Source organism: Gymnoscopelus braueri, assembly GCF_963280865.1.
Source record: "Gymnoscopelus braueri genome assembly, chromosome: 11".
Lineage (NCBI taxonomy): Eukaryota > Metazoa > Chordata > Actinopteri > Myctophiformes > Myctophidae > Gymnoscopelus > Gymnoscopelus braueri.
Window position 1 is genome coordinate 38,828,957 of NC_137613.1, and position 23,699 is coordinate 38,852,655.

At 40.2% G+C, this 23,699-nt stretch overlaps 1 protein-coding gene across 1 annotated transcript; it reads right to left on the reverse strand.

Annotated features, from left to right (window-relative positions):
• Window positions 1-5,154: 5,154 nt before the first annotated feature.
• On the reverse strand, window positions 5,155-17,561 carry rnf5 (ring finger protein 5). Its single transcript, XM_080443083.1, has 6 exons — window positions 17,236-17,561; window positions 12,339-12,357; window positions 9,183-9,295; window positions 8,827-8,884; window positions 8,604-8,715; window positions 5,155-8,434 (listed from the first exon to the last, which is right to left on the reverse strand). Exons 1-6 carry the CDS (start codon window positions 17,427-17,429, stop codon window positions 8,319-8,321), a joined length of 612 nt encoding a protein of 203 aa, XP_080299209.1. The 5' UTR covers window positions 17,430-17,561; the 3' UTR covers window positions 5,155-8,318.
• Between the last annotated feature and the right edge of the window lie 6,138 nt (window positions 17,562-23,699).

Below are 23,699 nucleotides of genomic sequence, written 5' to 3' on the forward strand. Positions count from 1 at the left end.
GCGAAAATACTGATCTACAAGATCAGTGATGCAACTCATGAGCTTGTAGGCTTGATAGGCTATTTTTGTTACTTTATCATGACAGTCTTGTATGACAAAGTAGGGTATTGATTTACAGGAAAAGAACTTGAACATTTTTAAATATAGAGATACACGGTTTACCCCCAACAGCAACAATATGATCTACGTGTGATGTGTCTTCTCCATGACACCCATTTTACGCCGAGCAGAGGAAACATGCGGAAAGCAATATCACCAAAGTTTACACACTTCACTGTTTCTGCACTTTTATTGAACTTTCGATTGAATGTGTATGTGTGGTATTAATGATTGTATATGTGAAAGGTCTGAGCATGAGCCACTAAATAATGTAAAGTGTTGTTTGGTATCCTTCATAGATTTTTTTTTATTGACCATAGAATAATTTGATTTAATATTCCTGCTGTGTTGGCCAAAGCAATACTTTTATTACATTTTAAGATATTTATAATGTGCACAAGACTGATGTTTGTGTGTCAGGAATAAAAAGCCTCTATCTACAATGTTGACATGTTCAAGTTGTACTATATGATGCCGGTTTGCCACGTCCATGCCATGTCCATGCCAGTCTCAGCGCCCAGTAATGAGTCAAAATATTAAAAAACGTACAAAAGCAACTTAATTTCTTTAAAGTTGCCCATTTGTCCTGAGTAGGGGTGATGTAACTGCAACTTTCAGATGAAGAAAATGAAGAAAATAAAATAATGATTTAACTGAACACCAAGTAATGGCTATCACATTCTAGATATTGATGCTTAGACTATTTGTAAAGTGATTTATAATTGTTTGTTTTATAACTGCAAATATTTTTGATTAACACAATGCATTAGATATTTATTAAAATAATAAAATTGTAAATATGACTGTGGAGATGTCTGTTCTTTTCAGTGGCCTGTTGAGATCCATACATATACAGACCGTACATGCAAGCAATGCATTCTTTTTGCTTCTGAGTTTCTTGTTTGTCTGTAATGGTCCCTGTGCAAGTAATTAGCCCACGATCACCTGTACATCTTAAGCCTAGCTGAGTTGATAACAAGTTCAACTGATATTAGATTTAAACAGTCACATTACCTCAGCAGGGGCCTATTTCACGAAAGCAGAATTAGGGGTTAAGCCTGGATTTAACACCTATCCTGGCTTAATTTAGCCAGGATTAGCAATGAATCGGTTTCATGAAAGTTTAATTATCTTGTCAGATTATCTTAGCCAGAGCACCCTGGATAAGTTTATCCATGACCCGATTTCACGAAAGAAAATGTACGCAATCTTACCTAGTTACCATGGAAATTTAGCTGTGAAGTTAGCCGGTAGGGACCAGGCTAACAGCCAAGCTTACTTAATCCAGTGCCTTGTTCTTCCACAGTTAATTCAACACATGTGTTTGTTATATGGACTCATTTTAATGCCCTGCATTCAAATAAAATAAATACAATAAGATATAATCAATTTAATTATATTACTGAAATAGAGTGTGACCATGAATCATAATTGTTTCACAATGACTCATGTGTTATGTCATTGTCACTCTGTTAACACTATAGTTCATATTGTTGTTAGATGTTTGATAATATGTTACAGATTTTTTTCACACACACACACACACACACACACACACACACACACACACACACACACACACACACATATAAATTATTATTTACAGGTTTTAAAAGACCCTCTGTACAATGTAAGTCAATTAGGAGCATATTTTAAATGATCAATTTCTAGTCAATGGAGAAATTATTTTTGATTTCTTGTCCACCTTTGGAGTTACATCATGATGGCAAGGTAACTACACAACCCAAACCTCCTATACCAGATGCGAACCCGCTTCTACCATGCTGTTGAAGGCACAAGGGGGCGGGGCTGGCGGGCTAAGTTAGTGCAGTGAGTGGCAGTTGGGGCAAACGCAGTCCCCACCAATATTATTTACGATTCTGTGCCTATCGGTACATAACTCGGACGGCGCTTAGTCGACTAGCAGACCATCGGCCGGTCGTCGCGGGCACTCGCGCCTGGAGGCGCTCGGGCGCGACTCCTCGGCCTCAAGGTCTGCTGAGTCGGCGTGCCTCCGTCATGGTCCAAAACTATACTTTATCGGCGAAAAAAATTGTCTGCGATTGTTTGAAAAAGCATTGTCCCAAACGGGAGTCGAACTCAGACTCCCTGAGATGGTGAATCGGTAGTCCAATGATTGCCGAGGTGCGCCACTGAGGCCAGTATGAACATTAGGTATTCGGGTTGTATTAGAATGTGACGTCCTAACTCTTCTATTGTAGAGGAAAGAAGTCCCCGCCCGCGCTCCCGCCCAATAGGGGAAGCCTCGCCCCCTTCCCCTTGTGCCTGTGCCTTCAACGGCATGGTAGAAGATAGTTCGCATACCAGATACGGGAAGTAAACGGGAGATGGTGTGTCTTGCCGATTTTGGTGGGGAGAGTCTTGTTTTTTTTGCTATTTTTGCTGAATCTGCTGTTTTTGAGTACACTTGACTTTGTCCGGGTGTCCGTCCGGGTGTCCGTCCGGGTGTCCGTCCGTCCGTATGAGCACGGCCTCTCTGTATGTTTGAGCACAGCCTCAACAGCTGCGGCTGATTGCAACACAAAGATGCAACCAGTTACACTATTTATACACACACACACACACACACACACACACACACACACACACACACACACACACACACACACACACACACACACACACACACACACACACACACACACTTTTGAGTAAAAATACTTAAAATGAGTAAAAATACTTAAAATGAGTAAAAATACTTAAAATGAGTAAAAATACTTAAATATTAGTAAAGATACTTTAAAGTTCCTAAACTGAGTCAAAATACTTAAAATGAGTCAAAATACTTAAAATGAGTAAAAATACTTTGAAGTCATCAAAGTCTGTAAAAAGTAACTAATGAAATGAACTCATGAAAGGCACCACTCTCTTCACACTGGGTGTGATTTTTTGAGTGTGCTCCGGTGCCCTGAATCGCTAGCCGTCGTCCTAAAACACCCTTCCCCGGGTCTAAACCAGCGGCCTCGGACCGCGAAAAAAAATGGGGCAATGTGTTTTTGGACGAGCGTTCCGTTTACCACCCGGAACTCGGTAATTCTCAATAGACTTATCAGCCGTTGTTGCCCCCCCCCCCGTGAAACGAAATGAAAATTCAGGCTGAGTGTCGGGCTACCGGTGCGTAATTTCCGAACGCAGAATGTTTATGCTGAAAAGTAACAGTTTTGGCCATCCTGGTCCATGTACGTTCTGGCAGTTAATGAGGTTTCCACTTATACCTCTATGGGTTTCCACCAGACAATATGTATTTATGTTTATATTGTACGTGCAAAATTGCTGCTATACGAAAACGTATTGTTTACTGCACTGTTTCTTATTTTCATTTTCATTTGTAATAAAATGTCACTGACATCACAAGGTATTCTTCATTTTACGTATGTTCCAGTATATTATTCATTCATATCAGTCACTGTATTCCAGTGGGGCAAGGCAGCCTACTGTAAGTCTTAAACAAAATATATAAAACATAACCCTAACCCTCAACAGTGGGATAAAATCAATATGGTAACGTATTATGCAAATGAGCCATGCGGTCGAGTCTGGATCTGTCATGACAGTCATGCATGAACTTCAACCTGGTGTTTGCACTTTCTCCATTTTTGACCCGTTCATTCATCTAAATAAACGTTCGGATTTCAAATATAAAGTTTTTGACCCTGGCGACAGTGGCGAGGGTGGGAGTTGAAGCTGTGACTTCTGTTTACTATGTGGCTGCTCTATCCATGGCTCAGTCGGAAGAGGTGAGAGGTCTTGACTTCAGACCATAAGATCATAGGATCGAATCCCAGCACAGAAACCTTGGCATCTGAGCAATCTGGCTCCCACTGGTCTACTATCTTTTTTTTCGCCTTTATCATAAAGGTTGCTGGACAATATATAGAGGATGAAATGCATAATTTATTAAATAATATAAAGGTAATATCAAATACATTGTAAAAAATGAGAGACATGACGCTTTATTAGCAAGACAGTCTTTTATTATATTATTCCTCATTTTGCCTAACTGAATTATATATTTATGGACTTGTATATAAATTGTGTATATTTTTGGACGACTTGTGCATTTAATTTGTCGGCAATACTTCACGCTTTCTGCCCTCAGCAGGTGTCTTCTAATGCTTTTGAGTTTTGTATTTTAGCCTCAACAATTCCAAAGTATTCCAACATTGAACTATAGGAGGACAGGGATTTGAACTTGGAACCTCTGTACTGAACTCAGTGACTTTCAGAAGAGGTCTCTTAGTACTATTGAAGCATTCTTTTGTATGTTAGCCTTCAGTTAATTAAGTAAAGTTGAAATACAGTAGTCTACTCTGGTATTAAGCTATAGGAATGTGGAGGAATGACTCAAGTGAGGTAGAAAGTTAGTAGAAGTGGCCTTTACTGTTTTACTTTAATACTGTTATGTATTGTCAGTCTCCTGTCCTGTATTGAAAGTAACTGAGCAACAAAACATGCTCATATAAATGCTCATACAGTACTATTACAACCACAATCCACACAGCACTGTTAACATACATCATCAATCTTTTTAATTTCAAGGACCCAGTTATTGCATTAGGCTATGGACCCCCATTTGATACAATTTTATCTCTTGGACTCCAATCTACACTGTAAAATCCTCAGTGTTAATTTAACTCGGTGTACAAATGGAGCCAAATGGCTCCATTTGGTTACATTTTTACACTCTTGAGTTACACACCCGTAAGGGTCCATTTGGTTCCTCGCTATAAATCATTTAACTGGTGTCCCCCACACCCCGTGTTGCAAACCAGTGCCGTATAGTGTACCTGTGGAAGCATTCCAGGGGATGTGGATTTGAATGAGTGCTATAATCACTTGCCTTATATAGGATAAACAGGTGTGCTAATGCTTGAGAGTTCTAATCAATAATTTAATTAACAATAATCATTGTTCATATTTTTCTTTAGGACTACACATTCAGAAAACCCAACATTTGTACATGTAGGCTACTTTATTAAGTAGGCTAGTCGCCTTATGTAATGTAGAGATGTGAAAAAACATATCACACAAGTATATTTTATTAAACATCTATTTATTCAGATTGCAGAAAACATCTTTCACTGCCAGTTTCAATCTCCTACACCAATTTGGTTTTGCACAATGTCTTCATGTTAATCTGCCAAAAGAGACATGGTGGCATTTTTTGTGTCACAAAAGCCTCATAATACAAATGTGTAGCTTGATCAGACAATGGTATGCAAGAAATGACAAGCCCCATTGCTCATCCTGTCTGTGCCATAGACAACCCTTATTGCCATCTCCCACCATTGCATGATATTTGATAAAGTGCGGTTTGACACTAAATAGGACCAGTTTAGTGGAACACCTGTCAAGCTAAGTCATAGACTGAACTACATTTATGTACATTAACAGAGTAGTCTACAAAGACTAGACCCTAAACTGGCCCTTGGTCTTTTAAGCCATTTCATGTGCTTCACAGTGGTTACATTTGACTAATGGGAACGTTTACAGATGTTGCTGCTTTTCTGTTGTCCTACAGTGAATATCGTACCGATGAAGAGGTCAGTTAGTATGCATTGCATGTGTTAAAGGGGCTGAATCAATCATGTTCTTATTCTAGTTCCTAGTATTTCAAGCCATTTGAGGCAGGGAAGGATGAACTACTGGTAATATTTTGACTCTGAGACCCTTTAAAACCCATTTAGACCTGAGGCCGATTCTAAAAACGCTTTCTGAAAAACTTTTTCAAAAATGTCAACCAAAAAAATGCAGCTATAGCAACAGCTAATGTGACACAGAGGTGTTCTCGGCTTGAAAGGTATAACAACTTTTAGGTGTTCCAGGTCTAAATGGGTTAACTTCTTGTATTTTATGGGGCAAAAGTGTTTGCAAGTGGCCACTGGTTAGCATGTTTAAGCCTTGGTCACTCGTTTTCTTTTTTAGGTGTGAAGGGCACAGGAGGCTTGAACACAACCAAGCATGTCAGGAACTTGTCAGATCATTGCTTGCTCGAAAGGATAAAGAACTCATTTAGCCATTTCTCGCACATTTACACCTAGTCTCACTTCCCAAAGCTGTCCATTCATTCAGAAAGTAAGTAAAAATGGCATTTACAATATTCATATATACAAATATATATATATACACACTCTCACACCCATAGACACACAAACGGACAAGTACAATCAGGATAAATCAAATCAATCAAAAAAACAAAACAAAAAAAAATCGCAATAGAAAGAACAGTGCTCCATTTATCACACTGTGGCAGTTCTCTGAACTGTAGCACATCATTCATGTAGGTTAAGCTGCTGACTACTACATCATTAAGAATTAAAAGGATTCTAACCCACCGTCTGAAACATTATCAACTCTGCTTACATGTTATTACTTATTACCGTGTAGCACCTTTGTCTAGCTACTCTGCCTGGGGTTCTCCCACAGACCGCAAAAGCCTGAGTTATAATTAGTTGCGCGCCGGTGTTGCGTACCGGAAATGGCGGATCTACAAACTCACAACGGGACACAGCTCAACACATTGTGAGCTTGTAGATGTTACTTATTTTCAGTGTACGACACTGGCACGCAACCACATATAACGTAGTCATTGAACTAATATCGTTGTACTGCGCATGTGAAGGACTGTGTTTTACTTTCTGTGCTCCATGTGTGAATCCCTCTGTACAGAGCACACATGGCAGCTGGGCAAACCTCACACCTTGCCTTTTAAATTGTAATATCCCATCGAGTATAAAGTCTAAATGTATACTTTGTCGTATGACTATGTCGTACAATCAAGTATAAGTTAGGCTTAAGATATACAAAGTTACTTAACAGTACCGTACATCTATAGGATAGTGAAAAGGAACAAAGAATGAAGGGCTGGTTCTCAACACCAACACTCCCTCCAATCTATTTTATTAGGATAGGTCTCGTCTATAAATGACTTCACAGTGCAATGGCAGTATTTGTTAAGACAAATATATAAAAAGCGTATCCATCTGTACTATCGCTACCTAGCCATCTGTGTTTAAGTCCTACTTACCCTTGTGTATTCGTAAAATCTGCAAGGTTTTGATCATTACATGAGGAAAATTGTAAACAGGACTCTGTCCAGATATGTTTTTCCCAAGATCGTACATGATGTTGATCTGCTACTCTTTGGCCTTTTGGGGAAAAAAAACAAAATAAAAGTTGCTATAGCAATGACTACATGTCTCAACAGGATTCACATTGCCCTGTTTTTATTTATTTTTATTACCCCCAGTTTGCTTTTCTGGTTCATGGTCCTGAATTATGACTTGCCTGTAGCTCTGCTCTTCTATGCTTATGACATTACAGTGGTGCAGCACTACACCAAACTCTTTTTTTTAAAGAAGTGATCCTACTTATTTAATACTGTCTCTAATGACACCTTCAAGACAGAGTCTTGCATTTCCATTGTGAAACGCCCTAAAGTTAGTCCCCAAAAGCCCCATGTCTTTTTATTTACGCATCTACTGTACAAGTGCACACAGAGAGGAAAGACTAAGATGATTCTTGACAATTTTTTGAGACCCTTGTTTTCAGGAGTACCAACACTGCTGGTGAGTTTATGATCTTATTTGCCAAGTGGGTCTTGCACAAGTAATACAGAGGAGAGGAGGGGGTGGGGAGGTTGAACTCAGCATCCTATTCATAGTACTCTCATGACATGTTCTGCCCTACTATATGGGCACAATGCCACAGCTGTATGGTTCTCATTTAATGATAATCATCTTATTTGATTACATTCACCTGTTTGCTACCAAGACGTCTGTGGCCGAATGCTATGAATATTGAATCTCCCCTTTTACCTACTACTTTATTGCCATTAACATAAATTGACGAGGCAATTAACATCACAGAACAATATCACCTTGAATGAATCTTCCTTTGCTAGGAGAGACGATGTAACACCCGAGTCTCTCTCATTCTGGATTTAAAACACTGTTTTGTTCTCCCATTTAGTACCTGCGAGGAAATATAACTGCATTGTGTGTGTGTGTGTGTGTGTGTGTGTGTGTGTGTGTGTGTGTGTGTGTGTGTGTGTGTGTGTGTGTGTGTGTGTGTGTGTGTGTGTGTGTGTGTCCGTCCGAGTTTGGTGCGAGAGTTTTGGAGCTCATCCCTCCCTAGCCAATCTATCCGTCTGTCCATTCATCCATCATCTTTTCATGCATGCTATCCGGCCGCCTCCCTCACACACTCAGGAGCCAGAAGAAGAAAAAGATGGCCACAAACAGGAAGAGAGAGTCCTGCCAGTTGTTGCCATTGTTCGGGTTGCCGTTGCCTTGGTGATCACCTGCATACTGATCTGTTGTGAGGATAAACATAATGGGTTATACTGTACCAAAGAGGAAGTATTTCGATATGATTGCACTGTAGCTGAAGAGCCGCGTGTGTCTGTACATGCAAGGCCAACACAGAAAACACTTTGTTAACAAGCGCATACAAGTGAGTCCTGTTTCTTATGTTTTCCTTACCTGCTCTGTGAAAGGGGTCATTTGTGTTGAAGACTGTGGTGAAGAAGCCAAAGGGGAATGCACCGATGCCAAAAGACATGTGAAAGCCGGTGTCACCAAAACCCTGGAATGGCTGTTGAATGAAAAACACAAATGGACACATTATATCCTCTCATGCCGTTTCGCTGACTCAGTTAGTGCAATTATCAGATAGATAGATAGATATCAGATAGAAGAGACTCACCCCGCCTCTACTCTCTGGCTCCGTTCTCTGTCCCTGAGGCCGAGGTGGAGTTTTCAACCTGGAGACAAAGACGAATGGCAGTCAGCTAATATAGTATCACTGATGCACCGATTTTACACAAACTTGATTTTTCTCTGTTTCTCTTCCACAGACAAAGTACATCAATCTGTGCAAACCACACAGACTCTTTCACTCAAACATACCCCCACAAGGATCCTCAGCATTAATGTATCCATTTGTAACCCAGAGAGTGTACACATGGGTCCATTTGGTTCCATGTAAGGGTCCATTTGGTTCCATGTGTACAGTACTCAGTTGAATTAACACTGAGGATTTTACTGTGCAGTGCAGAGTACCTGGGGTCCTCTTGACTGGAGCTCCCTCTGCCATAGAGTGGGATGACTTTCTCTCTGCTGATGCCTGCTTTACACACAGGACACTGCTGTCTGCTAGGCCGTGTCTCCAGCCACTGAATGGGACAGACAGACATTAATCAATTAACCACTTATCGATTTTTGGGCGGTGAAACCGCCCCTATAAGTGAGATTTGGAAAAATGTACAAATATCTTGGGCAGTGAAACCGCCCCTAAAAGTGAGGTTTGGAAATTTGTACAATTATCCTGCGCTGTGATTGGCCAATCACAATCTATTCAGGACTGTGATTGGCCAGTGTCACATGACACATGTGCATAGCCCTATATAAGCAACCATAACTTTAAAAAAACCATAAATTGGTTTTTTTCAAGTTATGGTTTCGTCCATCATAAAGAGTGTTTCAATAAATGTATTTATCTTTTGTACATGATTGATCGACTCCATTCAGTATTGTGATTAGCTAGCAAGACACCGCCCACTTCACACAGGGTGTGATTTTTTAATTCTTTTAATCGATTAAATCGATGAACTGTTGCAACCCTACTTCCAACTTCTGCTTCCACTGATTGGATGACGCGTGTGCGGTGTCGATAGCCAATCATCACTCTGCCTCACTGTTACATAAGACCAGGTTACACGACCTCTTAATCATTTACCTTTGTTGTCAGGAGACATTTATCAGTAAAGTCTTTTATGTAAATATATTCTCCTTTTTGTTTTACAGTAATCCATCCTGTTCATAAGGACTGTGTCCTTTTCTTTGGCATTTTGATTAGTCAGCTGCTCTTTGTTTTATTTTTGTTCCCTGTTTATTTGTTGTTTTGGCCATGACTCAATCAGAGGCCTGTACTACAAAGCAAGATTGGGGGTTAGTGAGATAAGAGGTTTCACCCAGGGGCGTTCAGGGTTACGACAGTGGGTCACTTATGCTGCACATATGTTAGATGCTCATATCGCTCATATCGGTGCTCATATCGTGGGGGCAAGAGTGTAGACCACCTAATCCTGGGGAGGGAGGGAGTTATGTGTGTCAGCTTCTTGAGTCGTACGCTGTTGGTTTCAAGCAATAGCAAAGCCATTTCATTGTGCTTTTGCATACCCATATCATCCTGTACAGTACGTGGCCAGTGACTTTGGCCATTTTCCTTCCACACCTCCTGCAAGGAACGCGTGACGCGAGATGATGTTGGTTCGAATCCAGCACACAACACCAATGGTTTTGCGACAAAATGCATTGCATTCTGTTTGTGTGACGTGCATGATGCAAAGGTTTTGAAAGTGTCACTGGCCACCTACTGTAAGTTTAATTTATAAATGCTGTGTGTCATGCTGTGTCAATGCGCAACATAATAGGTTTGTAAAATCACAATTACAGCACAAGTAGATCTGACTATTACTGTGCATCGTGTTTTCCATGAAATTAATGTGTCATTTAGATATTTATTCTATGGCGTATGACATTTTTCTTTTTTATTTCAGCTGAAACCCAGGTGTTGTAAAACTTATGAGCAAATAAAAAAATAATTCAAAGCAGTAAAGCAGGCTTAGTTTGAGTTCCATATCTTAAAAGCACAAGGCTTTAGTGCTTCAGTAAGTACAGTATACAAAAACACACAATGAAATGGCTGTGACATTGCTTGCAACCAACAGCTCACAGCTCAAGAGGCTCAAACAGATAACAAGCTTATCAAGTTACACATTCACACAGTTGATTTGTTTTGTTTGATATTATAGTTTTGTTTGAAATATGCCGCTCTGCAGTCAGAATTGCCGATGTTTGCGATTGGTCATATGCTGCAAACACACATGGCTATTGGCTAAATTGGAAAATCCTGGGTTGACATACCAAGTTGATAACTACCAAGTTGATTACGGTTTACGGTTAGTAAATCCAGATAACGAAAAGATATCTTGGGTATGTTCATGTTGAACATGCTTCGCCCCTGGAGTCCTTAGCAGGTACCATGTGTACATATGTAGATAACTTGTTTGTTTTATTTGTTCTCTTGTCTGATCTCCTTTCCCCCTTGCCCCCCACCCCTTCTTCTTCCCTTTCTTTTTTTCTATGGAAATAACGATACGATGGGAACTATGCACAAAAGCGAATTTCACCCACTATTTTACTTCTGTAAACCTGTGTGACAATAAAGCTGATTCTGATAGCAGTGCTTATAATGAATATACGTTTGCCCTCAATCCTTCCCCTAATACACCACTGTTGTGTTACCTCCTTTGGTTACTACTTACTATCACAGCAATCTGGGAACCCAGAGCCAGTGAGAATGAAAAACAGCACCCTCTGCTGTTTGTACTATCTCTCACTGGCTCTGGGACAATGGCGACGTAGCACACGTGCACAAAGGAAACCGGGGTTTTGGTCTGCCTTCAGCTTTCACTTCCGGTGGTGCCACTATGTTTTCATTCCCACTAACAATATTTCTACACGGAACACTAACACCACTTCTCCCAGAGAACATGGATCGTTTTGGTTATAAGCCCACTTGTTTCTATAATGAAAGAGTAAGTTAAAATGTGAATATCTTTCCGTGGTTTTGTCTGCTCCGCGGACGCTATCGTTAAATTAGTTTGGGTTTGTTTCGAGGGGGAAAGATCGACGGACACGTGAAACCACTACATTTGATTGGGTAAAGCGCGGCCTGCTTCCTGATCTGAAGGCACGCCCAGTTGTAGCCCAGTGCGTACATGTTATGACGAGCCTTCACGACAGATTCCAACACAGAGCAGAATCTGTTCTTGAGAGATTACTATCACAGTGACACTTAATGATGAGACTGTATCTAAAAACTTTGTATAAACGTGTAAAAATAACTACCACTCTTTCTCCGAATCTCTATTTATATTTAATTTTTTAAGTCCCACGAGCGCACCATGAGCAAATGCCAGTTAAAATGGTTGCAATGTACAACTGACCTTACGTTAAGAAATATAAAGACAGGTTAGAGGAGGTGTAATGTTACTACACAGAGGCCTTAAGTGCATTCTGCCCTCAGTCAACTGATAGAAGTGGTCCCCATGTTCCATCACAGCCTTCTGTGAGACCAATGCACATGCTGCACACCATGGCTAATATTTACCAAAGCTGCAGAGCAAGATAGAAAATTGTGTGAAGTCTCACCTGATGAAGACATGGCCAGCTGTGAGAGTGGTGAGGTGGGGTAGAGGGAGGGGGGAGGGTGGGAAAGGGAGATGAGAGATAATAGATTAATGAGACCAATCACATTAGCTCCATTCTCTTAAAGGTTGTCTGCTAGTTGTGATAACATAGTAATGACATTCCAGTTTGGTAATCGATTTGTCTCCAATGTAGATGAATCACAATGTAGATGAATCCCCCCTGAGACCACCTAACCAAATATGATACAAACAAGGTGAGTGATTAATCTCATTCTAGCTCCCTGTCGTTACAGCTAATTAGCACCATCTGTCATCTCTCGTTAACACAGTCTCACCTTTGCTTCACTCATGCTAGTGGCCAGACAGCTCACTGCATTCTGGGAGTGCAGGGTGGTGCAGGGCAACCGCATTGGTTGGCTGGCTTCAAAGACCATGGCAACAGAGACAACGAACGGTAACATGGTGCACAAAAACAAGGTTTCTATTCCCATTTTAACCACTTAACCCTATATACTTACTTGACCGGGGTTCCCCAGGGCTCTATACTAGATCCTTGTTGCCCTCTACACCACGTCCATTCACTGAAAATAGCCAATGTAGAAGTTCACATGTTGCGTTATGACACGTTGTGAGCTTGTAGATCTGCTATTTTCAGTGAATGTCCAATATAGGGATGCTAGGGTTCATGTGGTTTAATGCAAATGCAATTCCACATGTAGGTTAGGCCTTTTGCTCATTAACAGGCAGGAAACCAACTGTTTTTGTCCAGCAGCCACAGAGGCTGACGGATCCCAAAATGTACGAGCCACTTCCAGGTCTTTACAAACCAAATATCTTTTTTTTTTAAACAGAACAGGACTTCTGAATAATTTCTGTTTACCTAACAAAAGTGGTTGTTGGTTGGTTTGACAATCTTACCACTCAGTTAATATTTAACAGCAGTCTGGTGGCTAGAGTTAATTTCACACACTGGAAGAACAATTCTAGATTCTACTTGGTCCGTGTTCTGTATTAGAGTTCTTGTGGTCCCTTCAAGGCGATATCTATATATATTTTCATTCATACAAGATTTTCTAAACTAGAACCTAACTCCCATAAGCCAAGTGATGGTCGTTAAAAATCGATTATCAATCGAAAAGAGCAAAAATGTAATCGAGTTCAGTTCAGTTTCCTAATCGAACTTGAGTTTCCTAACCTGCAAAACTACCAAGATTAGAAGTGTGATTTAACCACATGAACCCTAGTGTCCATATGCTAGGGCTAACATTCGCAGAATATAGCAGACACCACACGTTGTGAGCTTATAGATCTGCCTTTTCTTGGAGAAACCAGTGTAGAGCAGTAACCGGAGGGACTTAGTCCCCTGGGGGATTCTGGTCAACTAAGTAAAGTTTAAATCAATCACCCCTAGATACAACCTAAGACTCACAGCACACAGTATACAATACATTATGAAATACACATCAAAGCTGCTTTCATTTTTGCAAAATGCCATCTTGTCTAGGAACCAGAACCAGATTCATTATAACATACTACACATTTACCATCATTATTAGACATGAATTTCCACAACGAGAACAGACTCTGTGATCTAAAAATCCATACTTTAACTCACCTATTCTGGGGGGAGAATGTTCCAAGAGAATGTTCCAAGGCCAAACTCAAAACCCATCTTTTTTCCCTCGCTTTTAATAGCATCTAATTTCCATGTATGTAATGTAATTTCCACTTTTCCACTTGTTTTTGCATTGATGTTTTTAAATTTGCCTGTACAGCACTTTGGTTCAGCTTGCCTGTTTGTAAATGTGCTATATAAATAAAGCTTGATTTGATTTGATTTGAAGAAAATAGCCGATCTACAAGCTTCTTGCATAGCGACACGTTGAGTTTGTAGATGGCCTATTGTCGGTGGTGTAGTGGGGGAAAAGAGCAGTACTGTTGACCCCGGTCAACTAAGTATTTATTTAAGTATAGAGGGTGTAGTGGTTAATATACACATTAGCCTTTCATGTTGGTAGTGTCTTTGACTAATAATTGTAAAGAGCTAAATACATGTAAAAACTGTAAAGAATGCTGAAAAATAGAGCTCTTAAACTTGATACCAGAAAGAATGTATAGTAATGCTGTTACTAGTGCTTTAATTTTGCAGGAACAAGACCCACATGATCCAACATGGATCACATGAAAACAGTGGAATAGTATAATCAATTCGGCTTAGAGTAAAATGTTTGGCTTCATTGTGCTCATAGGTCACAGTGTCAGAAATAGCTCATGTGCCCTTGACATAAACCTCCAGAGAGAACTGCACATATTTTGGAATGAAGCAAGACTCATTTAGGAAACTTTCGACTCATAACTGATGAAATGTTCCTATCTCTGGTGACTAAGTAGGCCCTCATACAACTACACTGTAAAGATGGCAACCATCTGACCTAAACCAACACATACTGTAAGTAATGTTTTCAGTCTAAGCCAAACTTGTTTTGAGGATTCAGAGTATGCCTCACGCCATATCATGGCCTAATACCAACTATCAAATCTACTGCTGAGAATTGCATTCCTCTGGATGAAAACAGCTTTTAACAAAGGGGGGGCTGAGCTGGCATATCAAGCCATTCAACTCTGATTTAACATGTGGCCACATGTATCGCCTATTATTCACCTAGTCTCTGTCAAATGAGGAACTCCCATTTCAATTACCATGGCTCAAATATCATCCGGGCGAGATTTCACAGACGCAATTATGTAACCTTAATATCATTCTGGTTAATAGGATGCACAATCCTCGATTCAGACAACAATATTAAATAACATGATAAATTATAAGGTATAGTCAAACCAGTTAAATCGGTTTAAATCGCACATTGAAAACTACAGAAAAGGGGAAAATAGGGGACAGGACATTATGTAGTCTTCATTTATGGAGCAGTTTTGTGACAGCTTTGCCAAAGTGAGACATCATGCCTGAAATCTCCAAACGGCAATGTTACATCATTATGGTGCTGTGCTACCCTCAGTTATTTAGTTATTATATAGAATAGTCTATTATCCATCAAATCAGGCACAACCAACCAAGTGTGACGCTTCTCCATCTACTGTAAAATACAATGGGAAAGCAAAACACAAGTATTCTTAGAATACACTCACAGATAAAAAGCTGATTATCAGACGAGGAACAAGGATGCAACCATCTAGTTCATGTGACAATCTCTTTTTCCTGCCATGCAGGTCCCTCACTAGGTGCATTCATATTTAAATAGGCCCAAATGGAGGGGTTTCTCTACCCACCCTGAGTATGACATCAGAGCAAAATGGCCACCATGTGTATATAGTCAATAGCCGTGTCTTGCACAGCTCTACAGAGGGATACTATTTTCTTCTAAGCTGGCAATTTGTTTACTGGATGTTTAAAGTAGCCCAGTCAGAAACAGTCATTTAGGAACACTATCCCAACTCTGCAGTTCAACCAAGCATTTCCACTCACATAACCTACTTTAGCAAGGGTCCAGAGAAAATCACACGTGACCACAAAGACATTGTTTTTTTACAATAGTGATTGTTCACTTGGGTGTGAGAATTCTATGCTATGATCTCACTGTAATGCCTATAGGTTTAACCCAAATCCTACACTCATGGCCCTAATCTCACATTAGCCGAAACACATTGGCTAGTAACCTGTGAGTAAACACACAAAATTGTATGAATGAGACACTGCTGACACGCCCTCGTGATTGTTTACATTCTACATGGCCTCTGTAAAAAATACTTTTACAAGATCAAGCTTTGACAAAACAAACAAACCAAAATTAATTAGGCTTGTCATGGTTAATTGCAAACACATTTAGGTTGTAGTACTAGTGGGCACTGCTGTAGTAGTGAGTGAGCATTTTCAGGTCAGAGCACAGAGCTGGCTAGACTTGCCAGGGGTGAATATCTACTGTATATATTAATGTATCCCAGAAAGCCACCAGGACCAGGTATGTATGATTCTTAATTTCTTCACGTTTGTTGTAGTTGACCGTTCTGAATTTGCTGATATATATGAAAACATGTCTTTGGCCAAAGTTGTGCCCGTTCATTACAAACTAAGGAAACCCAAGACTAGAAATAATCTTCAAATGCTGTAATCAGCCGTCATAATTATGCACCTCAGGCAATCAAACCCAGTTGGCCATCTTGTCTAACAGGAGCCAGTATGCACAGCCTATGGGTCATCATGGGACCTTTCAAATTAAACTGGACTAGAGACAAATAAAGCTACAACATCTTGTTAATGTATGCATTTGCAACTCTGAGCGTGTGCAAAAGGAACCAAATTGGGTCAGTTTGTACACTCTCAGAGAGTTTATAAGCAGTGGTGGTAAGTAACAAGTACAAGTACATTTACTTAAGTACAATTTTGAGGCATTTGTACTTCACTTGAGTATTTCCAATTACATTTACTTCTACTCCACTTCATTTGACTCCACTACAATTATTTGAAAACTTTAGCTACTGGTTACTTTGCAGATATAAATTATAATATTATACCACTTTAGCCCCATTTTATACCAACCTAGGCTATTTGAAAATAGCTGATCTTCAAGCTCGACTTGTAGATCTACTATTTTCAAACATTTCAGTACTTTTACTTTTGGTACTTTAAGTATATTGTGATGCCAATACTTTTGTACTTGTACTCAAGTAACATTTTGAACACAGGCCTTTTACTTGTAACAGGGTACTTTTATATTGTGGTATAGATACTTTTACTTAAGTAAAATATCAGAGTACTTCTTCCACCACTGTTATTAATAAGTAAACACACCAAAAAGCACGAATAGGTAGAATTTGTTTTCTACCTACTACCCGGTAGTAGGTAGAAAAAAATAATATATATCCCGTTGGTTCTCTCGTACCAGAACAAGTGGCCGCACAGACTGATGACAGCGTCCCTCGCTGTGTCCAGACAAATGTTGCATTCAAACGTGGCCCGGTCGCCCTCTCTCTCTCCCCCGCCGCCTCCCGGCGCCGGGCCGCCGTCACGGCCGCTGTTGCTCTCCCGGCTGGCCGGTCCGCCGTCACTCGAGGACCGGGGATCTGCGGCCGCCATGGCTGTGTGTGGTTGTCGTCGATAGGAGGGGGCGTGGGAAGAAATGCGGCCCACCTAGGCTAGACCTGAGCTCCACGAAACCCACTCGAGTCGTCTCTCTCGCCTGTCACTGTCACCCTACTGTCACTACCACCACCGTCGTACCTGTGTGAGCACTTCCGTTTCCGCCGACAACAACGGGCGGATATCGTTGCCAGGTTTTGTGAGAGAAGTAAGCAATCACGTCTATAAAAAACAAGCCCAAAAGAAGCGCGAGCCCGTCGCTTTTTAAAATAATACATTGGCTATTTGAAAATAGCCGCCTATCTAATCACCCCAAAAAGAAATCTTGAAGAAAATTGAAAACATGTGGAATATTGTTGTATGGGGGTCCCTGGCATAAAATATATTAATTTGGGGCATTTTGGGGGTCCTTGACTTGAAAATAATTAAGAACAGCCCAAATAAAAAACCGCAACCACAAATTTTTACATCCAACTGAACTTACAGACAAAGAAGCCTGTATTCTGTGGACATGGCAACGCTGACGGACGGAGTTGACTGACTGGCGTGGGCGGGTCCTATGACGTCATCTTTGTTGACGATTTGTAAGGAAATCCAAACAGTGAGTGTTGTGGTGGGAAAATACTCAAATGTTTAAAGTATAAGTATCAATACTGCAATGTAGAAATACTATAAAGTAAAAGTCCAGAATTCAAAATGTACTTTTCTATAGAACATAAATAATATTAAAACAAACTTGTTGATGATGATGATGATGATAATGATAATAATAATAGGCTAATAATAGCCTAGTAGTAATAGTAATTTATGGGGAAAAAAGTCCTCATACTAATCACACACAAAACAGAGTGGGCAGTGGGCACTGGGAAACCTGGGCACTAGGAAGAATGGGCACTATGGAAATGTGGGCACCAAAACAGAGTGGGCAGTGGGCACTAGACCTCGAAAGAGTGGGCACTATAGGGGAAATCCAGGCACCAAAATGGGAATACTTTGAAGTCGTAGGGTTTATGTCCAGAGAATGTGTTTTGCACCTGTCTGGCATGCTATTACTGGAATGCAACTACATACATTCAGATGATTTATTTCCCCCATCCAAAACATTTTCTGACACATTTTACATTAGTTTGAGGTTAAAGGGCAAGACCACTTTGGTAGAGGTTTGGGTTGTGTAGTTACCTTGCCATGATGTAACTCCAAAGGTGGGCAAGAAATAAAAAATAATTGCTCCATTGATTAGAAATTGATCATTCAAAATATGCTCCTCATTGACTTACATTGTACAGTAAAACAGCTCTCAAAGTCACTCTTTTAGCACATAAACGAACGCAAACAAAGTTGATTCAGACAATATAGAACATCACCAAACCCAGTACTGTTTTTGTTTTGTTTTTTAATGTCAACTTCCTGTTGATTTTGCCATTTTTAATAAGTAGAAAACCTGGACTGGATCCGCGGATCCGGATCCAGATCTTCAAATAGTAAAATCAACAGGAAGTTGACATTTTTATTAAAAAAACAAACAGTACTGGGTTTGGTGATGCTCTATATTGCCTGAATCAGCTATGTTTGGGTTCATTTATGTGCTAAAAGAGTGACTTTGAGAGCTGTTTTACCGTACAATGTAAGTCAATGAGGAGCATATTTTTTATTATCAATTTATAATCAATGGAGCAATTATTTTTGATTTCTTGCCCACCTTTGGGGTTACATCATGGCAAGGTAACTACACAACCCAAACCTCTACCAAAGTGGTCTTACCCTTTAAGGTTAAGCATAGTTCTGTGAGGTTAAGGTTAGGTTTAGGCATAGTTTTACTGAGGTTAGGGTTATATGGTTAAGGTTAGGTGAAGGCATAGCCTTAGTTTTTACTGAGGTTAGGGTTAAGGTTAGGTTTAGGCATAGTTTTACTGAGGTTAGGGTTAAGGTTAGGTCTATCTGTCTGTCTCTTATCATCATGATTTGTGTGCGAGGGGATCTCATTTTAAACAAGCTTAGTGCTTTATGAGCCTTCCAGTTTAGTAGACCTTGTATTGTGAATTTGTACTTCCATGTACTGTTGTTCTCATGTCTTACTGAATAAAGTACATCCATCAATCAATCAATCAATCAATCAATCAATCAATCAATCAAATTAGGCATAGTTTTACTGAGGTTAGGGTTAAGGTTAGGTTTAGGCATAGTTTTACTGAGGTTAGGTTTAGGCATAGTTTTACTAAGGTTAGGGTTAAGGTTAGGTTTAGGCATAGTTTTACTGAGGTTAGGTTTAGGCATAGTTTTACTGAGGTTAAGATTATGGTTATGTTGGGTATAGTTTTACTGAGGTTAAGATTAAGGTTACGTTTGGGCATAGTGTAGGAGCCAAATGAAGGATTATATTTGTATTTGTGCACTGGATGGGATTATTGGTATGTGATTGATGGAGGCACCTCATTGGCACCTTGTTGGTGGGTGGGCCTTTGTGGGTGGCCTCCGGTGACTATAAATATGGCTCTCACCTGCTCACCTTGATTGGTCGGTTTGCCAATGGAGGTAGGGTGAGCTGGGAGAGTTATATTTTGATGACCGCTTTTGTTATTTGCTCACTGTTTAAAGGGCTATTTCACTTTCAAAAAAACGTTTGGTCATTTTATCGTCTACTCAGGCCTTTGTGAGCCCCCCAGACAGTTTTTAAGTTGCTCGATTCAGTATTTATAAATTTGATATTCATTTTATCAGACAAGCCCCCTTCCTATTCACCTGTTTCCTAGGCTGTGTGTTTTCCACTTCCTGTCGGATTTCATTGGATATCATTAGTCATCTGACCAGTTTCATTGGATTTCATTGGATCAAATCGACAGGAAGTGGAAAACACATAGGAAGTGGAAAGCCTAGGAAACAGGTGAATACAAACCTTATTTTTAACTCTATGATACAAACCCATTGTAACTTCAAACTCCATTTTAACCATGTTAGATTCATCGAAAACACCCGTCCTTGGTTCTGGTGACTCACCCTGCCCCCCTAATACGCGAGGGAGCCGTGTTTTTCCGGTTATTTTTTTCATTTATTATTATTTTATTTTTTTATTGTATTTTTATTTTATTTTTTCCCCAAAAAAATATTTAAAATAAATTTAAAAAAACTGTCTGCGGGGCTCACAAAGGCCTGAGTAGACGATAAAATGACCAAGAGTTTTTTTGAAAGTGAAATATCCCTTTAAGTTATTTTGTGCACATATTTATTACATATTTATTTATTGGAAATTGTAATGATTGGTGACACCACAGTAAACATTTTAAACTTGAGCAATTTGTTTGGAACTGAATCTTTTAATGCGTGTCATACAGTTTTAAATCTCCCAGGCTTAGCCTACTGGCTGATCTTACATTGGGTTTGTTATCAGCTGCAACACTTTTACTGAGGTTAAGGTTAGGTTTAGGCATAGTTTTACTGAGGTTATGGTTAGAATTAAGGTTAGGTTTAGGCATAGTTTTACTGAGATTATGGTTAGGATTAAGGTTACTGTTGGTTTAGGCATAGTTTTACTGAGGTTATGGTTAGAATTAAGGTTAGGTTTAGGTTTGAACTTGATATCACAAGAATCCAGAGAGACATAAAAAGTACAAGTTAAGGTAAAAGTAGATGTTATGACAGGATGTTAGAGACAGGACTACTTTCACTATTTTTGTGTTAATTTCTTGTGGTTGCAGGCAGCTATACATTACTTTGAGCTAACAAATGTTAGCTATGAGCTAAGAGGCCTTGTAGTTGGAGATATATCAACGTAAAATAGTGTAAAAGTTTCGTTAAGTTGTTGAAGGCATTATGAGTAAGGGTCTGTGTTATGTATGCCATGTTATGGTGTGCCCAGTGGTGGAAAAAGTACTAATTTTTTTTGAGTAAATTGGAAATACTCCTGTAAAGTAAAAAAATACCTCAATTTGACTTAAGTACAGTACTTGAGTAAATGTACTTAGTTACTTTACATCACTGCCAGGCAATCAGTGAACACTAAAAGGCTGCTTTGTATTTCCTCACAGAATAAAGCAACAAGTCGTACTGCAGCGACCCCAAGTGGCTCCTCTAGGGATGAAAGTGGAGGAGTCACTGAATTTTACAGACAGATGCAGCGAGAGGAAGGGGTACAGTATGATGGAGAGAGGGAGAGAAAAACACAAAATGACTTGAAATTAAATGATTTGACCCACTTTTCACTATATTCTGAGAATGATACTCCAAAGTCATGAAGGCTTATAGCCTTCATTTTAAAGTCCTACAGTAGGCCTACCAGTCTAATGCAACAAAGCAGGATCTTTTGGGGATAATGGCTACCAAAAAGTATGACATTACAACATTCAACACCATTTTCCATGATTCCTACCTTCATCCCAGCAACCGCAGCAGGTCCATGGGGCTCCACAGCCTGGACGTGACATGGTCCAGTCCCTCGAACAACGAACCCCCAGCCCAACCATAGAGTTAAAGAGCCCAACCCGTCGCTCTCGATCTGTGCAAAGACAACACATGACAAAGACACATGACAATGTGTGTGTGTGTGTGTGTGTGTGTGTGTGTGTGTGTGTGTGTGTGTGTGTGTGTGTGTGTGTGTGTGTGTGTGTGTGTGTGTGTGTGTGTGTGTGTGTGTGTGTGTGTGTGTGTGTGTGTGTGTGTGTGTGCGCGCGCGCAAGGAGATTTTCTTTTTTTGAAAAAAAAAAGAAGAAAAAATAATTATATATATACACACACACACACACACACACACACACATATATATATTAAAACAATAATGTATTTAACTTTGGGGAATAAAATATATGTTGAAAACTTACTTTAGTAATCGGGTCACTCAAAGTTCAAAACGGAATGCGCAATGATTGTAACTGTGCACCATGGGGTGCACAGACAGCCTCTCAGGTCCAGCCTGGTAAACCATCCCCCCTTCGGAAATCTCATTTGCATTTGATTTCAGGAATTTCAGGGGAATCCCTTGGCAATGGTCACTGCTTTGTTGCAAATGACGCAAAGCACACACAGTCTGTTCTGTTTCTTCAATGCATTGCAACCACTGCCATTTCTCAAACCAGCTTCATTGAAATGTTCTCTCAAAGTTCTCCGTGCCAACCTTTGGATTGTTGCATGACAACAGTGGCAGTTCGTTCGCTAAGGGAGGATTTAACAACTGGAAAAGGCAAGAGAAAGGTTTGCTGTGATGCGTGGACACATTGGACATACATGCCATGTTAAAAGTTTCTCACCAAAACGCAAGGCTTTATTTGATGATGTGCAGCTCATGTCTGTGCCTGCATAATCGTTTTTTTCTTTGGAACAATGCTGCTGTGCATTTACTTATCCAGTTACCTGTAAACCGACAGCATCTCCTGCGCGAGAGAGAGTCTCTCTCTCTCTCTCTCTCTCTCTGTCTCTCTCTCTCTCTCTCTCTCTCTCTCTCTCCCCCCCCCCCCCCCCCCCCCAGATCTCTGCCTCTCCATTGCATATTTTTGTACTGTACACAGTACAGTCTGTACTACCAGAGTACCTGTCCTGTGAGCTTGGTTAAGTTGGCCACTGTTCATTTAATATGTGCATTATGCTGCTGCGTAAAATGCGTAATTTACGCAGGACCTGTGTGTTTGTTTTTTCTTGTAATTCTGCGGCTGCTGCCGTTGTGCAAATGCAAGGAGCAGGACTGGTTATAGTAGGCTGTCGTTTTTCTTTGCAAGGCTGTCTGCCGCTGTGCAGTTTGTCTGTCTGTAATAAAGCCTATTGAATCATAATTAACCTGGTTGTAACATTAAATCATCAATCGTTTCTCTGTGTCCGTGCAGTAACCCTCTCTGATTTTGAACGTCTTATCCATGCTTTTATCTCAACCCGACTCGACTACTGTAATGCACTTTATGTTGGCATTAGCCAAGCCTGCTTGTCACGACTACAGTTAGTCCAAAACGCAGCCGCTCGCCCCTTAACAGGGGCACGGAAATATGATCACATCTCCCCTATTCTTGCCTCCCTACACTGGCTCCCTGTTACAGGATTCAGTTTAAGACTTTAATGTTTGTCTTTAAGTCTTTAAATGGGCTGGCACCATTATACATATCCGAACTTCTACCTCCCAATAATGGTACAAGGGTCTTGAGGTCTAGTACTGACCAGTTACTCCTTAAGGTCCCAGCAACAAAGTTGAAAACACGGGGAGATCATTTTCCTCCATAGCGCCCACACTGTGGAACAAGCTGCCACCCCATGTTAGAGTCTCAAACCCTGCCTGTGTTTAAATCACGTTTG

Coding starts and splice junctions, on each gene's coding strand:
- rnf5 (XM_080443083.1), bottom strand. CDS start 17,429: ATGGCGGCCGCAGATCCCCGGTCCTCGAGTGACGGCGGACCGGCCAGC. Junction 8,716..8,826: donor AGCCAGAGAGTAGAGGCGGG/GTGAGTCTCTTC, acceptor TTCATTCAACAG/CCATTCCAGGGTTTTGGTGA. Junction 8,435..8,603: donor TGACCCCTTTCACAGAGCAG/GTAAGGAAAACA, acceptor TCCTCACAACAG/ATCAGTATGCAGGTGATCAC.